Raw genomic sequence first — 16,976 nt, forward strand, 5'->3', positions numbered from 1 at the left:
AAAGCAGCCACTATCTAAGTGATGATGTCAAAAGTCTGCCGTAATGTGAGAGGGGACCCTGGAAATGGGAATTGGACCCAGGTGAGCAAGCTGGTGGCCATGGTGAGAGTGTCTGGTATGCCACAGACTGGCCCGGATAGGCGTTGGGATGTTGGGTGGTTTGGGAGGTAGTGGCATGCTCACAGCCCGGTGCCACCATCGAGGTGACGCGCTGGATCAAACCCGGGCTTGTCTCCCTGGTTCAGTTGTTCTGCTACGATCATGGTCTCCACGTCCATGGCCTTTGCTGTGAAGATCTGAACTGTAGGTGTGACTTGTTTGAGCTGTGGTTGACTGGGACGATGCCCCATCTTGTCCCCTTTGTCACATAACTGCTTGAGAGGGGGTTGGTTGCTTTGAGAGGCTGTGAGGAAGCACCACCCGGATGGCTTTACGCGGGGCTTGCAGGAGGAGTTGCAGGTATGCGAGCACTGCACCTGCTGAACTCGGTTGTTTGTTGTTATTAGGACGATTTATTCAAGGAGCTTTTGGTCCAGCGGATTTGTAGGACAGTGCTTGGGAACCCCAGTGGGGATATTTGACCGGGGCGCTCTCTGAAAGCATTGATGCCAGTTTATATTTCCAAGCTGTTGGCTTCATAAGTGAAAACTGTTGTTAAAAACAGAGTAATTCCTCTTGGCTCTCAGCAAACGCGCCCCATTTTCTTTACAGCACAAGTCGGGCTGGTGGGGCTCGCACTCTGTGCACTCACCACTTAGGAAGATCTCTGAGAACTTCAGTTAACCTTTTTTTTTTTTTTGTCCCAAATGAAGCAAGGAGCCTTTTTAAAGTGGGTTATTTGGTGGTAGCTGTCAGTTATGCTATATGACTCATCTTGTTTTCTTGCATCTTTTTTGCTGTTAAGAGGCCGCTGTGCCAGTCTGGGAAATGGCTTGGGAAAACATCATGGGCCTTTATTCCCCTCTCTTGACGTTAGACAATGGGGTAGAGAGCGATTGTTTGAATTCCTTACTTCTCCCCATCCGAAGGCATCTTTGCCTAGTGGTATTTGCACCCTGAATAAGCTAAATGAAATATTAAACATTATTCTTCTGCATGGGAGTTTTAGTAGTCCTCTTCCCCACCACCTTTCAATTTTGACTGGATTTTGGGGTTTGCATCTTTTTTTTTTTTTTTCTTTTTTTTTCATCTGGATGACTGTAAACACTTAGTGTCTCACAGAACCGTGCTTAGATTTCCTCTCCTGCCCGTGTCTCCGTGTGTACACCCTTGGAAGCGCTTTGCAGCCGGTATTGCTGGAGGAAGAGCGTGTGTGGTGTGTGCTCTGCTGGTATGGATTACCAGGAGTACGTGAAGTCACGCTTGCTGCGCAGAGCATACGGGGTAGAAGTGGCTTTGGTGTGCTGTGAATGGTTTGTGGTTATTTCGGGCTTCCCAGCTCAGGTGAGCAATGGGCTGCTGAGGAGTTCGGTCTCTCACTGCCTCTCGCTTATGTTCCGTGCTCTGCTTCCCTTTGGTTTGCTGCTGGCTGGCCACCGCTTACGGAGATTGCTCAACGTGCGTGTTAGCTGGCCGGCAGCACCTTGCTCTGCTCCTTTTCCCACCAGCAATATACGTTGAGAAGACTTTTTTAAAAGGTTTTCAGAGCTGGGATGTCAGGGATGTTCATCTGTGCAACTCCCTGCTGCTTCTGCCCCCTCCAAATGCAGGGTGCAAGGACTGCGTCGCGTCTCGCTGGGGGGCTGCCTTCCCGGGGGCAGGTTGTGGGCGCAAAAGGAGCAGTTACCAGTTGCATCCTTCCCCCCTTCACGTGCGTCAGTTGGGTCCTTTGCTCCTCCGTTTGTTAAACAGAAAGTTGGCACCGCAGGTAGGCTGGTAGCTCGCTGCGGGCTTCTCGTAGGGGCATCCCAGTACGACAGCAGTGCCCAGGCCTGCCAAAGGTGCCGTGGTGGCTATCGGCCAACTCCAGAACGTGTGTCCATCATCAGCCAGGCTCGATGTAGAAAACTTGCTGTTCTCTCCCCAGTTTGCTTGTAACAGAAAAGGTGTTCAGCGTGGGAAGGCTGAAGAGCCCAAGTCCTGCAAACGCGGGGGCTCCCAGCTCGCGGCTCCCAGCATCCCGTCCTGGCTCCTGTGCTTTTGTAACTGATTTCCCCTTAGCGTGGTTTTAGTTTTTAGAAATGGAAAAAAAAAATACAACCCGGATAGCATCATAGCAGGTGTAAAGCTTGGGAGGTCTCCAGCTGTCAGCCTTTGGGAGCGAGAGCAGCATGAAAGCCTTCTTCAGGGAGCTTCAAAACCAGTATTCAGTGCGTAAAGTAGTGTCACCTGCATGTTCTGAGGGCGCTTTTGCATAATGGATCATGGACCGCAGGGCACCTTTCACCTCTACCGAAACGTAACAGAGTGTTTCTTGGAGTAACCCGTGGAACTTCTGCCCTTTCAGCATTTGGTGGCTTAGAAAGAAAAATACATGGAGTACTTCCTGAAGGGTTCCGTAGGTGTTTGACTTGGAGCGGGGGCCTCGGTGCTTGCACAAGCAAAGGAATGAGGTTTGGGCTGAGTGGCACAGAAAAACTTGTTCCATGTCAATTACTGTCAAGAAAACTGCTTGATTTCCTTGGATAAGGTTTAAAAGACCTTTGTTTTGTTTTTCCCTTGGTGTGTTTCAACACTCTCCTCAAACTGCTTGCAAGGGGCTTTAAGAAACCTGCTTTTAAAGGAGCAAGTGTTACATTAATGGGAGTTTTATAGGTTCCTTTTAGATCAAAGCTGCTCAGTATTTTGTTGTAGGAGCAAAGGAAAGCAGGAATAGATTAATGGCTGTTTTCCAGGTGGAAGAGATTTCCCAGGGCAGGTAAAATCCGTGCAGGCCCAAGGCTACTGCCCCGGATGCTGCAAGGGCAGGTTCTGCTCTGCTGCCTCCCGCTCAGCGGGGGCTGAACATCAGCTTGGCTGGGGACTGGCCGTGAACTGAACGCCTGGGGACATGGAGACAGCATTAATCCACTGGATCTGACCCATTTTCTATGCTGAGGTCCAGGACTAAGGGGGTTGGACTTAGACGATCTTTCAAGGTCCCTTCCAACCCCAGGAGTTCAACGATTCTATGATTAATGGATTTATTTTCTTGGCAGAGGATGGTGGAACCGGGGGATGCCTCTCCGGAGGCTTTGCTTGGGAGCGTGGCTTGTACCATGTGAAGCCCTCGTTTGTGGTCTTCAGTTGGACCTGGCCACGCTTGTCATGCTGTAGATTAATCAGTTTCTGTAGGCCCTCGCGTTACCCTGTCCCACAGCCTTGTTCTCTGCTCCTGTCTGTGAAGACACTGTCTTGTCACCAAAACCTGGGGAACGTACATCCACACTAAGCATCGTTTTCCACGGGCTGGAGCCGGTTAGATAGAAGATCGAATGATTGGGCCAAGTTTGTTTCACCTGAAGGGCAGTTGCAAGCCCCAGTTTGGTACCGCTTTCTGTTTTTCAGGCCCTCCAGCCCCCCCGCAGCGATGGGGGTGAGATGCTTTCCTTCCCCTGTCTCCCTGTTCCCATCCACAGCCCTCCTGCCCTTCCTGCTTTCACCTTCACCGCATCCACCTGGGACTCCCCTTGGCTCTGCTGGGAGGCTCAAATATTCCCCTTCTCCTCTCCCTCTCCCCTCTGCTTTCCTCAAAGTTCTGGGTTTAGGGAAAAGTTAACACGTAGATGCTAGTGTTGATTTACTTTGCTGGTTCCTGAGCAGTCGTTTCCGGGAACAGCCCGTCTCTACGTGAACTGCTGAAGCTGGGGAAGCGCATGCCCTGCTGCCCGCGTCATCCCCGGAGCCTTGCTTGGCCTATTTAGCTCAAGGAACAGCTCATTAGCTCTTCGCTTCCGCTGAAATGTGTGGATTTCCCACTAAGTTAGCGTTTTGGCGATGTTTTTTTCTTTTCCTAAAAAGGGTGAAAACTAAGAAATGCTCAATTTCTCCCCCCAGGATTTTCCTCATATAATGGAGGAGGGATGAACGGCACAAGCACAATGATGGATTTCCTGGAGGAACCTCTTCCTGGTGTGGGGACCTACGAAGATTTTAACACTATAGATTGGGTGCGAGAGAAGTCCAGGGACCGGGACAGGCACAGAGAGGTAAAAATTCTTATTACTCCTTGCTGGCACCGAAGGCAGAGTAACTAACTTGCTAGAGCGAATCCCAGTTGTGATTGTCAGACGGGGGAGGCATGTGCTGGAGATAGACCTGGGATGGAGGGATCGCCCTTGGGATGGGAACTGAGCCTCTCTGCAGGATCTTTAGTTTGAGAGAAATTGAACGTGCTGCAGTCTATCAATTGCTGCTTCTCTTCTGAAGGCTTTTATTTACTTAAAAGCTTTGGTGGATTTCTGATCCGCATCTTAAATGACTTAATGGTGCATTTTCTTATGCCGTGTTAAACTTGCTTGGCTCTGAAGCACAGGAAAACCTGCACTCCTGCTCATGGAAGGTGCGTGTCTTACTTGGAAGAATTGCATTGCTATTGCATGGTTTCTAACGGAAGAATCTACACACCCATGATCCTGTTTATTGATAAAGAAACAAGCTGGTTTTCTGCTCATGCAATTGCACTTGTGAACGATTCTCTTTCTGTTGGAATTGTTCTGTGCTGCATGTTTGAGAAAACTAAGTGCAGTTCTTCCAGAATTCATTCCCGGAACATCACTGCTCTCTGCAATTAAAGGAATCTGCTTGGAAAGCAAGGGATGCTTTAAATAAAGTACCGCTGTCCTCAGCATGCTCCTGATTCACGAGAAGCCCTTGCTGGCAGAACTCTTGTAGGGTGATGACTGAACTCAACTTGTCTATTTGCTTGCCAAAATATTCTTCAATTTTTTTTTTTTTTTTCCTGAGCCTCACAAAACAACTTGTGTCTTAATAACAGTGCACAAACTGAAGGCAGGCCCTGCTCAGTGTGTGAGTACATACAATAAATACAGTGTAGTGCCCAAACCCGAGCGAGTACAGACCCAATTAAGGGGCTCCATGCTCCCAGTGCCTCCTGCCCAAAAACCTGTCCCCATCTATGGATGAAGAATACAAACCCGCGAGGCTGCGCACACGTACGCCCCGGGCACAGATGTGCCTATACATAGGTGATGCCCATCAGCGTGGAACAGGACGATCTGTCCCCTGTCTGCGGAGGTGCTTGTATAAAAAGATCGCTTCTGTCTATCGAAAGAAGCTGAAATCGGGTCAAGGCAGAAGTTCCTGCTGGCCAGAGAGCTGTAGGGTTGGTCCAATGAGAAGAAATATAAAGGAAATCGTTTTGGCACCCGCCCCAGCCCCTGCCTTGATTCAGCAGCGCTTCCACTCCTGGTCCATGCGGCGTTTGAAAGACAAAAATCCAGAGAAAAAGCAATGCTCATTCAGGCAGAAGGGATTCTTACTTTATTTATTCCTCATTTAGCAAGTGGTAGTTGTTTGCATCAATGCGCCTTTTTATCTGGGAATAATAGTGGTGTACTGGAATGTGTCCCTGGGTTGAGGCAGCCGGGGGAACGGGGGCACGCAATGGCTGTTCTGTCGCCCTTTTGTCCGCCTGTCAAGAGCAGCGACACTGCCAGGCTTCAGCCCTCAGACGGGGCCAGAGCCCCTGAGGAGGAGCTCGCCCTCCTGGGGTATCTCGGTTTGAGATCTTCCCAGTGCCACCAGCACAGCCTGCTTCCAGCCTCACCGTTCCTCCCTGCGGGTGTTAAACCGCTGCCCTGCCTCGTGCCCGGCTGAGCAGCGCTCGGCAGAGTCCCCTCTGCTCAGAGCGACGGCTGGTTGGAGTTGCAGATGTGGGGCAGTAGCTGGGGACTCTGACCGGCTGGTGACAGCCCCTGTTTGCTCTCGCCGCTGGTGGGTATCGGTACTGGCCAGGCGGGATCCAGAAGCTGCTGGGGACAAAGTGAAAGAACTGTTTCCCCAGTCTTCAGGTTTGCGCGTGGCATGGGGATATACTGGTAACTGGCTGTTACTAACAAGTGATGGCCTTAAAACATTAAAGGAAGAATTTTGTCTCGTTTTTGTGCAGAAGACATCTAGGAGGAGAGTGTTACTTGAATACTTTCTTTTTTTGCTGGGAAAGATGGCAGTATCCTTGATCTGTTCTTGCACATCTGCTGCCCAGAGCTGCATTTGCTGCGCCAGCCGTGGGAGCAGCCGCTGCCTGGTGCTATTCCTCGCGCCCCTCAGAGCAGAATATGTCGTGATAGCTGTGGCTTTCAATGTTAGGGGCTAATCTTCCACTGATCACCTCACCATGTAGTTTTTACAGCACTTACACCAAAGTAGATCAGTGTCTTTAACAGATTGTTGTTTCTTTTTGAAAAACCCTTTTCTAGATCACCAGTAGAAGTAAAGAGTCCACCTGGGCGCTGATACACAGCGTGAGCGATGCCTTCTCGGGCTGGTTGCTGATGCTCCTCATCGGGTTGTTGGCAGGTAAGAGCAAACCTCGGTCTAAAAAGTCCTCTAAAGTCGGTTCCTCCCACGAACGCGGGCAGATGGCTGGGGAGGAGCCTTTGGCCCTGGGGCAAGGGCTGTGCGAGGGGCTGCACCGGTATTTACGGCTCTGCTGCTGCTTTGCAATTTACAGAGAATTACTTCTATGTGCTTTGAGGCTGTGTTGGTGTAAATAGCCAGATACAAAGCTGAGACTGAAAGCGATCCAGGACACTGCTCTGGATCTGCTGGTACAGAGCTCTGAAATATAAAAAATAATTAATTCGGCAGAACAGAGCTGGTCAAATGTGGGTCAGAGGAGAGCGTTGTACATCTCTGCTGAACGCTCCTCACTGACAAAGGAGAGGTTAATCCCAAGGATTGCTGGAAAGATTTTCTTTTTTCTTTTTCCTTCCTATACTTGGATATAAAAGGTGAGAGGTGTTTCTTGGGCAGTCGGCCTTCTTGCAGAGGTTGGCTGGCTGGGACCTTCGGAATGACTTCAGAAGCAAACTTTGGACCCAGTGCAGAAGTAAATCGGCTGGATACAGCTCTTCCCGATAGAAAGCAGCTAAGCGTTCATCACGAGGAGTGAAATTAAATCTTCTGTTAATATTTACATAGGAAAGCTGCTCGCCAGTATTTCATTAACTGGAAGATTTGCTAAATGTTTATTGCTGCCCCTGGAGCTTGTGCTGGCACCTGCTCCTGCAGATCAGAGGTCTCTGGTCTCTGCGCGGATGTGCCATTTTCGTTGAAACGGAGCTGATTGCAGCGTTCATCTGTGGGCATTGTAGGAGTTGTTCTTAACAGAAAAATAAGGAATTGCTTGAAGGTTCCTCTTCTAAAATCTGAATTACTTTCTGTGTGGCTCTCTGCTTGCTTTGTTTCACTTGGCACAGTTGTAACTTTCCTCTCTTTTTTTTTTTTTTTAAATTGGGATTGGAAATCTTTTCTCCAGATTCAGAGTTATTCCTGTCACAGTCTTAGCGTAGTTAGTGTAACTCTTGGATTCCAGCTCTTGTGCCGGGGACCGGTGACATGTTTTGTCTGTGTCCTCCAGCAGTGCAGTGCGTCCCCCTCTGCCTCTCAGGCTGCTTGCTGTGCTGTATAGAACAAGCACTTATTCAGTGTAATTGAGAAAAATTCATTTCTAGTGATGTAGGGTGGGTTTGAGCGCCATTTGCGATGGTCAGCCTCTGAAGTACTATGAGGCATGCTTTGTTTCCTGACCTGCTCTTTTCAATATATATGCTTAAGCCAATCTTCCCATTTAGCTCTCTATAGAATAAAAGTTAATTGTGGGCAAAAATATCGGTCCTGCTCTATCTGTTGGTAGGAGAGTCAAAAATTAGTAGGGCAGACTGTAACCTTCAGGTGTTGGAGTCTGTATAAGGCTGACTCCAACATTAACATAACATTAAATAATTAAATTTTATTTTTTTTCCCTTTAAACTAGGTTCCTTAGCGGGTCTGATAGACATTTCTGCCCACTGGATGACAGATTTGAAAGAAGGCGTGTGTTTAGCAGGCTTCTGGTTCAACCACGAGCACTGCTGCTGGAAATCCAACACAACCTTTACGGACAGAGACAAGTGTCCCGAGTGGAAGAGCTGGTCCCAGCTGATCCTCGGCCATGGAGAGGTGACGTGTGCCGACAGCTGGCTTTGCTGCTGAAACGCCCCATTTCCCCAGCCTGTACCGCCCCTTGCTAGCGATCTGGATGTACACGCCAGAAGTGCGAGCTCTGGGGGGTTCCGTGGTTTAACGTTCATTGTTGGGGTCTTCCAAGGGTGTAAATAAACCCGAACAAGTTACATGTTGTCCTCGGGGGGAAGCAAAACGTTGCTGCATTTACAAGCCCAGTGTTTTAGCCGCCTGTCTGAGAACTGCTGCGTGGAGGGTTTTTGCCCACCGAGGTTTTAGAGGAATGCCGGGCGAGCTCAAGTTGTGCCTTTCTGGCAGCTCTCCCCGGTGGAGCTGCCTGTGTGACTGGGACAGCACTGATCCCAGTACCGAGCTACTGGTGCGCCTTGTTTGCCGTTTTATAGAACGGTCTTTGGAGATATGATTGGTTCATACTCTCATATCCCAGCAAATGAATCTTGTCCTTGAAACCTCAGACTTACTGTAGTTCTCCTCGCTTTTGGCTGATAACCGTATGGGAGGTGACCTGTTCCCGTGTGCTGGCTTCAGCCCGCGGCTTTGATGTGATCTCAGTTGAAATCATCTAATCTGGGTAACTTCCTCTGCATTTCAGGGGGCTTTTGCATACATTCTCAACTACTTCATGTACGTTATCTGGGCCTTGTTGTTCTCCCTTCTTGCGGTGTTACTCGTGAAGGGCTTTGCTCCTTACGCCTGTGGCTCAGGGATCCCAGAGGTGAGTGAGAAAGGAAGCGACATGGGTTTTTTTAAGGTGGGGTAGGGATCCACCATGCAAAGACGAGACGTGCCTGCTATGGAATAATAATTCCTTGCACTTTAGATGGTGACTTAATGTATGCTTTTTTCCAAACTATTACTGAGGCATGTCTAGTCCTTAAGTCTTCAGGCAATCCCTTTAAAAAAGCAAAGTATTTTGGCCTTTACTGGAGAAGGTACAAACAAAAGCACCCTGTTTGTGTAAGACAGGCTCCACAAGCCTTGGATTTTTCTTCAGCAGGGAGAATAGTCCCGAAGGAAGGACTCAAATGGCTGTTTCTGCCTTTGCAGGGAGGATGTTTTTACCGACTGTACGTTACTTTGGATGGCGGGGAGGGACTCTGAAAGCTGTAAGGGAAAGTTGAGGGCAGGATTGGGAGTGCCTGGTAAAAGAGGAGCTCTGCCCAGGGCTTGAATGAAAGCCTGCAGAGCTTTGTGTGCTTGACTTCCAGATCAAAACTATCTTAAGTGGTTTCATCATTAGAGGCTACCTGGGCAAGTGGACGCTGATCATCAAAACCATCACCTTAGTGTTGGCTGTGTCCTCTGGGCTGAGCCTGGGCAAAGAGGGGCCCCTGGTGCACGTCGCCTGCTGCTGTGGGAACATCTTGTGTCATCTCTTCACCAAATACAGGAAGAATGAAGCGAAACGCAGAGAGGTACGGAGGGACCCCGATGTTGTCAGGCTGCTGAGGCAGCGTGGGCAGAGCCGTGGGTCTGGCGCTTTGCGCTGGGTGTAGACTGTTCGGGTTTGGCATATTCTCGGTCTTCAGCACAACACCTAGTTGGAGCAAAAGCCATCTCTGTTAGGAAGTGATGCCACAGCATCTCCCCAGCGCAGGGCATCATCTCACTTGTGATGGGAGCGTTCACTGGCACTAACCCAGTTCTGCAGCGCTTGTTTGTGTTTGCCATGCAACTCCACAAACAGTGTCGGGACTGTTTGAGGGACCTGGGCCATGGGAGTAGAATGAAGGACTTTGCTTTCAGGGACGCAGTGGTGGAGGTGGTGTAAGAACCAAGCTAATGTCCAACGCAAAGCTCATGAGCGTTTCCTCGCAGCGCTGTAAGACTTTTCTCTGGACAAGTCACTGGAGAACGGTTAACGTGAGATGTGTGGTGTCATATTGGCCACTTTACCTTCTGCTGAACCAAACCCAACAGAACCCACCAGTGGGCTGGCAGGGCTTGGGTGGCCCCACAGCACCTCCAGTTACGCTGTTACCTGCCTCTGAGAAACGGTGTGACTGGGAAATGGGCGAATCTGGGAAAAGTCAGTGTTCTGGGGGTGAAATTACTGCTATTCTGTCTTTGTTCCACCTTTACCTGAGGTGAACGCATAGCATGAAATCGGCTGAAACAGCAAAAGGTAATTGCCAGTGACGCCACTTCTAGTTTGGGGAAGGGAGCGCTGAAATGCTAACCCCAATGTTTTTGTAGCTCCTTGCAACCCTTCTCCCTAGGGAATCGGCTCACTCCATGTTTTCCCTGCTGTCAGACCCTGGCTTACTGTGCACTCGCTGGAGATAAAAATCGCACAAATTTAAGTAAAGACAAACAGAAAAGGGGGAAGGTTGCGGGGGCTGAAAATGTCTGACTCCTTGGTTTCTCTCGTAGGTTTTATCAGCAGCTGCAGCTGCTGGTGTGTCTGTAGCTTTTGGTGCACCGATCGGAGGAGTGCTCTTTAGTCTGGAAGAGGTAACATCAGCATTTTCTATTAGCTCTTGGCGAGCTGTTTTATTGCAAGAACTGACCCCGCTGGTTTAAAAATACAGTCTGCTCATAACTGCTTGGGTGTGGAAAGGAGACGCTGTTGAATACTGATTGGTGGTGTATTTACAAGGCCAAGCAACCTAAAAGCTTATTGGGGTTTCAGGTAATTCTTCCAAATACTGGAGAATTTATTTTGGATGATGTCTATCCGTAGCTTTGCAATAAACCTGTTGGTTTCCCCTGGTCTGTCCGTGCTCGGCAACACTGACTGCTCACAGCCACCGCCTCTGTCACCTCCACTCTCCTGACAGCTCTGACCCAGGGGACCTGGGAACAAACTTACCTGGCTTGTCAAACGCCTTTCCTTCCCAAGGAACTTCTGATCCTCGTTCTTTGATCCAGACATGCCGTGGGTCACCGCTGCCTGCTTCAGGGCTTAGCTCGGAGGAGGAACAGGATGGTGTTGCTCAGCTGAGCAGTAGTTGTGGTGGCAGCTATGGCAAGCACTGCTCTTTGGCACTTCTGGACCTTGCAGAGCATGCAAGGCAATTAGTTTTCTCCGGATTCAGCTCACAGCTGATTTGTAGCAGCTTTTATTACCCAAGTCAGTCACCTCCACTTCAGGGATCGTAGAGGGCACTTGCTGCATTGGAGTTATGCAGGCTGGGACCCAGCCCGTCGTTGCAATCGCGTTGAACGGGAGCTCAAAACAAAGCCTGGGGCGCTTGGCTGGAGAGGAGGGTGTGTGGCCAGCGCGCATCAATCTCGGTCCCTGCTTTTACTTCATGCACTGGTGATTTTGTTATTGGGCAGTGATCGGTGTAGTGACAAGTGTTAAAGTGACCGAATCTGCTTTCTTTTTCCTTTATAGGTCAGTTACTACTTTCCTCTCAAGACTCTGTGGCGCTCCTTCTTCGCTGCTCTGGTGGCTGCGTTTACCCTGCGCTCCATCAACCCTTTTGGGAACAGCCGCCTGGTTCTCTTCTACGTGGAGTTTCACATGCCATGGCACCTTCTGGAGCTTGTGCCGTTCATCCTTTTGGGAATATTTGGTGGGCTTTGGGGAGCTTTCTTCATTCGCAGCAACATCGCCTGGTGCAGGCGACGCAAGACGACCAAGCTTGGTAAATACCCTGTGCTGGAGGTGTTTGTAGTGACCGCCATCACGGCCGTTCTGGCCTTCCCCAACGAGTACACCAGAATGAGCACCAGCGAGCTGATTTCTGAGCTCTTCAACGACTGTGGGATTTTGGACTCTTCCAAGCTCTGCGAGTATGTGAACGATTTCAACAGCACCAAAGGGGACGACCTGCCAGACCGAGCTGCTGGCCCAGGAGTTTACACCGCCATGTGGCAGCTGGCTTTGGCCCTTATAATGAAAGTCTTCATCACGATCTTCACCTTTGGCATGAAGGTGAGAACTGCCTGTGGAGGAGCTCATGTTCTTCTCATCCTCTGCAGGAACCCCAAGTCTTAGAGTTTTATTTGCTCAATAAATAGGCTTGTTTTCCTCCCCAGGCTCTGTTAAGAAGGAGCAAGGTGATAGACTGCAATTATTCGTTCTGTTCCTCGTAACCGAGGGCAGTAGAAACCTTTTAGCCTGTGTGTGGGCGCCAGATGCAGTGACTGAAGCTGGTGTCTCAGGGTTTCATGTCCATTTGCCAAACGCAGAATGCTTCTAAATTGTCCTGCCATGTGCCTTTTTGATATATATACAATAGCTAATTGCAAAGCAATCAATATCGTAATTTGTAAATGCTTACTTACCGTAGAATCATAGCATGGTTTGGGTTGGAAGGGACCTTAAAGCTCGCCTTGCTCCAACCCCTGCCCTGGGCAGGGACACCTCCCGCTAGGCCAGGTCACGGCTGATCCCTGGTCAGAGGGTTCTGAACTTGTCTGGGGGCGGCTTCCCGAGCTGTGACGTCCTGCCTGGGGCTGGGCTGTCCTGCAGTGAGGTCCAGCAGGTGGAGCTGAGCATCTCCCACTGGCCCCCAGTGGTCTGTCCGGAAAGGTGACCCCACCACAGAGGTTTGGCCATCATTGTTGCCAGGGTGGTCGCTGGCATTCAAGGGCAATCATCAAGTCTGTGAGAAAGCTGTATGACAGATGTGCAAAGGAAAGCGGGGAGACGCTCTGACTTCAAAGAACAGGAGCTTTTGGAGTCCTGGAAGAGGACTCTGAAGTGCAGAGGTGAAACCCGCCGGCAGCAGCTCTGCTGGGTGGCACTTGTGCCACGTGTGCTGATTCCAGGCACCTGCACTTTCACGGTGGCGTCTGAATGTCTGCCAGGGAAGGACGACGACTCCACTCCCAATATGTGAACCCGACAGAGAGGGAAAATCCCCTGCCTGCAACCGTCACGTACTGGTGCGGTTGGAATGGCACAGGCGAGTGTTACCCGTGTGCAGGTGGAACTTTGTTATGTTCTCTTGGGAAATAAGCTTTTGAAAAAGGCTTGTGCTGTTCCACACTAAGCTCTCGTTAACTCTCCGACAGGAGTGAATGCAAACTGTTGCAGGGACTCTGGAGCTCGAGGGTGCAGGAAGGGCAGAGGTGACAGGGCAAGGCAGCTTTGCCGGTTTTACCTTCAGCATAACCGCTAACTCAGTCCTGTTTCGAGTTTCCATCACTGGTCTTTGAAATGTCTGAGGAACGGCGTCTTTACCGATGTGTGTTTTCCCAGGTCCCCTCGGGTCTCTTCATCCCCAGCATGGCGGTGGGGGCCATAGCGGGCCGGCTGCTCGGCGTGGCCATGGAGCAGCTGGCCTATTACCACCACGACTGGGCCATCTTCAGCGGCTGGTGCAGCCAGGGAGCCGACTGCATCACTCCTGGCCTCTACGCCATGGTTGGGGCCGCAGCGTGTCTGGGTAAGTGAGGTGGATGTTGGAGTCCAGGCTGTGGTTTGGTTTGGGTCCCGGTTGTCCATGTAAAGACGCGTGGCAGTGGGACGCTGCCGCTGTTCTCGCTCTCCGTGGGAGTTGGCTTCATCTCAAGAACATCTCCACCGCTTTGTAGTAGAATGTGCAATGTGTTCTCATCCTGTTTGCGTCGGTTTTGCCAGCACCAGCCCATTGCTGGACTGACGGGTTTCAGTGGGGAGTCTCCTGACGGAGCACTAGAACAAACGGGCCTGGCCAGGGACTTTAGATTTTCCCGTGGGGTTTTAATTCATTTTACTTCCTGTTCTGGCCTTAGATCTTATGGTGCAGCTCTTCTTTCAAGTGCTCTGGTTTTTGGTAACACTTCTGCTGCTTGGCTGAATTTAAGAAATCGAGTGCACGTGACTGAACGTCATTTTTTACCGTAATTCCCAGTCCTCTCCTCCACAGAATAATGTGTTTAGCTCTTAGGGGGCTACTATACTGTGCCAGGAGAAACTCTCATTTCAGGAAGAATAAAAGCATGCTACCAAACCCCATCTTTGGGCTTTTTACAGGGGATAAACCCTCTTGTTTGCATGTGACTGGTGAAAAATAAATACAGATCCACTTCATTAACTTCATTAACTGTTCGGTTTGCCACTGGACGGTACTAAAGGGTATGTGCCCCTTCAGGAGATGGTTATTGGAGCAAAACTCCTCTAAAATATTTGGGAGTAGCTTTGGGACTTGAATCTCAAAAGCATAATTAAAATATGCCGAGACAAAATGCTGTTATATAAAAATGATGCCAATATTTAACAAGACTCATCTACTTTCTCTTGAAACGCCTCAACTGTTTTAGCGTTGGAAATCTACAGAAGCGTAAGGAAGAGTAGCCAGAGTGGCTGGCTGGAAGCCGGCAAACGGGGAGGTAGGCTGGCTGAAGGGCCTGCTCTCAGGGAACTGGTGCTCGTAGCCAGAGGATGTCAGGATGACACTTGCCTTTCGCATAGAGCCTGTCAGAGTCACGATTCCTGAACCCACCTGTGGAGCTGTGGACGAGGCCCCTCTGTGGCACGGCCAGGCTGTTTTGCAGCTGGCTAAGTAACAGGCGAGACAGTTAGCCTTCTTTTGGGGTTGCTTCAGAGTTCAGGGAAAGACCCTCAAAAACATGTAGCAAACCCTTGTAAGCCAGCCCATGGCACGATGCTCTGGAAGGGACGCCTGGTTCCCTACTCTGTTCTGCTTGTCTCTGGCTTCCACTGCGATGCTGAATGTGATGTAGGCATCCAACAGTACAAGCTCTTGCTGATACAAGACCTTTTCCGGATGCGTTGGCAGAGGATGGCCATGGAAGCCTCAGAACAGTTCTCCTGCCTGGAAACCCCTGAAACTCCATGTTCACGACATCTGTCTTCCTGTGTTCTGTTTGCAGGTGGGGTGACCCGAATGACTGTGTCGCTAGTGGTCATTATGTTTGAGCTCACTGGTGGACTGGAATACATCGTTCCTCTGATGGCAGCAGCCATGACCAGCAAGTGGGTGGCCGATGCCATTGGGCGGGAAGGCATTTACGATGCCCATATTCGCCTCAATGGATACCCTTTCTTGGAAGCCAAGGAAGAGTTCTCACACAAGACGCTTGCGATGGACGTAATGAGGCCACGGAGGAATGATCCTCCTCTGACTGTCATCACTCAGGACAGCATGACCGTAGAAGACGTTGAGACCATCATCAATGAAACCACGTACAGTGGCTACCCAGTGGTGGTGTCGCGGGAGTCCCAGAGGCTTGTTGGATTCGTCCTCAGGAGAGACCTCATCATTTCAATTGGTAAGAGGCAAGATGCTGCATAGATAAACGATGCCGTTAGAGGCCTCAGATGGCACTGGCTGTAATTTACTTGACGAGTTTAAACACCTGGCAGTGATGGTGGCTGTGCTTTCTGGCACCTGGTCTCCATCCCCGAGCAGCACGGGGGCCGCATGCAGGGAGTGCGAAGGCCAGGGTGGCTCCCTGGTGCGATTAGTGTGGCTCTGCTGAATTCAGAAACCTTAGGGAACGGTTGTGAAGCGTGGGACTTCTTGCCAGGAAGGACTGAGGCTTCCTGACTTGGCGGATGACTGGACACGGAAAGCTTTCTTAACGGTTAATGCCTCAAACCTTATTTCATGAGGGGAAAAAGTCTGGTTGGTCTGTGTGCTGAATATTGGGTCACTTCTGAGTCACACCTGGAAGTATCTGTGCTGATGTTAAAGACTTCCACCTCTCTTCACCGCTGAAAGCCGGCCTGGTCTTTCACTTGTGCGTTGGTGGTTGTGAGGCAGGTGGTGTGCGGTGCTGGCGACGCCTGGTAAATGCTGTCCTGGCATCACTCTGATACAATTTCTGTGGTGTGAGCTGAGCTCCTTTGGAAACAACATTGCCGTATCACAATTTAGGGCATGTTTAGGTTTCTCCTGCTCTCAGGTTTCTTAGAACCGGTGCAGCCGAGAGCACATCTCCCCTCTCCGCTTGGTTAGCTCCTGCGGGTCGATCCCCGCTCCTGGCTCTCGGGGGGCACGCGGGTGCTGTGCAAGGTGACAGGGCTGGCTGGGGGTGGCGGTTACCCTGCGCTAAAGCAGACAGCGATGGTGGGAACAGCGTGACGGTGAAGGATTGAAGAGGCCTGAGCTCTGCGGTGTGCTCTCCAGCGCGCGGGTGAATGCACTGCCTTAGCTCAAGCGTGACGACGTTCTGTGGGGGTGGTGTGAGGGCTTGGTCCTGAGCCAGCTTTGTCCCGTGGCAGAGCTGGAGTAGTTTGTATCATTAAATTGCCTCTGGCTATGGATCAACCCCGTGCGTTCCTTCTCTGTTTTAAGGTAGGTTTTCGGTGTCAGTTTGAGGATTTCCAATACATTCTTTTGAAGCATGTGAATAACGTGAATGTTGCTGCTGTTCTTCTTGATAAGTATCTGGCCAAAGCTTACAACGATGTGGAATGAAATACAGAAAAAGGGCACTATCATATTATGCGCGTTGCCTTCCTCCTGTAAGGCTGCTTTGTGGTGTGACCACAAATTCTTGCATTTGTGTTGTTCTGAGTGTCCAGGGACTCGTTAAGAGTAATCTTTTCCCCAAGATAAGCACAGTAATGGGCTGTTGTGTGCCACAGGGTGCCATTTAGCTTTTGACAGACGGCTCCGAATATCCAGCCTGGAGTTTGGGCTGCCAGGCGACCCCCTTCCCAGGGAGTCCGGGACTGTAAATACCCGATGGAAGCTGCAATGGGGAAGAGACCCCAACTGCCCGTGTAGCGGGACTGTAGTGCAGTAGTGTAAATATCTGAGGGGTGGCACGTCCTGAACTTGTTTTCCATTCTTTACCCTAGTCACAGCCATCAGCCTGAGCCAGTGGGTTAAGTGCTTAAGAACCCTTCTTTAGCTACTCCACGTGGGACTCGAATGGGTGACTGATAAAAGTGCGAAGCATTTCATCTGCCTTCTCTTAAAACTGGGAAGTTAAAGATCTCC

The 16,976-nt window shown here is 50.3% G+C and overlaps 1 protein-coding gene across 7 annotated transcripts in view; it reads left to right on the forward strand.

Moving 5' to 3' along the window:
• LOC134520499 (H(+)/Cl(-) exchange transporter 5) overlaps positions 1 to 16,976 on the forward strand; it is a 40,720-nt gene that overhangs the window by 22,045 nt on the left and 1,699 nt on the right. For all 7 annotated transcript variants that reach the window (XM_063345932.1, XM_063345933.1, XM_063345930.1 and 4 more), the window contains 9 exons: positions 3,976 to 4,127; positions 6,360 to 6,459; positions 7,919 to 8,103; positions 8,720 to 8,842; positions 9,336 to 9,542; positions 10,501 to 10,581; positions 11,468 to 12,010; positions 13,283 to 13,469; positions 14,899 to 15,297. In XM_063345932.1, coding sequence (XP_063202002.1) covers positions 3,976 to 4,127; positions 6,360 to 6,459; positions 7,919 to 8,103; positions 8,720 to 8,842; positions 9,336 to 9,542; positions 10,501 to 10,581; positions 11,468 to 12,010; positions 13,283 to 13,469; positions 14,899 to 15,297 — 1,977 coding nt within the window. The remainder of the gene's footprint in view (positions 1 to 3,975; positions 4,128 to 6,359; positions 6,460 to 7,918; positions 8,104 to 8,719; positions 8,843 to 9,335; positions 9,543 to 10,500; positions 10,582 to 11,467; positions 12,011 to 13,282; positions 13,470 to 14,898; positions 15,298 to 16,976) is intronic.

Source organism: Chroicocephalus ridibundus, chromosome 9 (genome assembly GCF_963924245.1).
Source record: "Chroicocephalus ridibundus chromosome 9, bChrRid1.1, whole genome shotgun sequence".
Classification (NCBI taxonomy): Eukaryota; Metazoa; Chordata; class Aves; order Charadriiformes; family Laridae; genus Chroicocephalus; species Chroicocephalus ridibundus.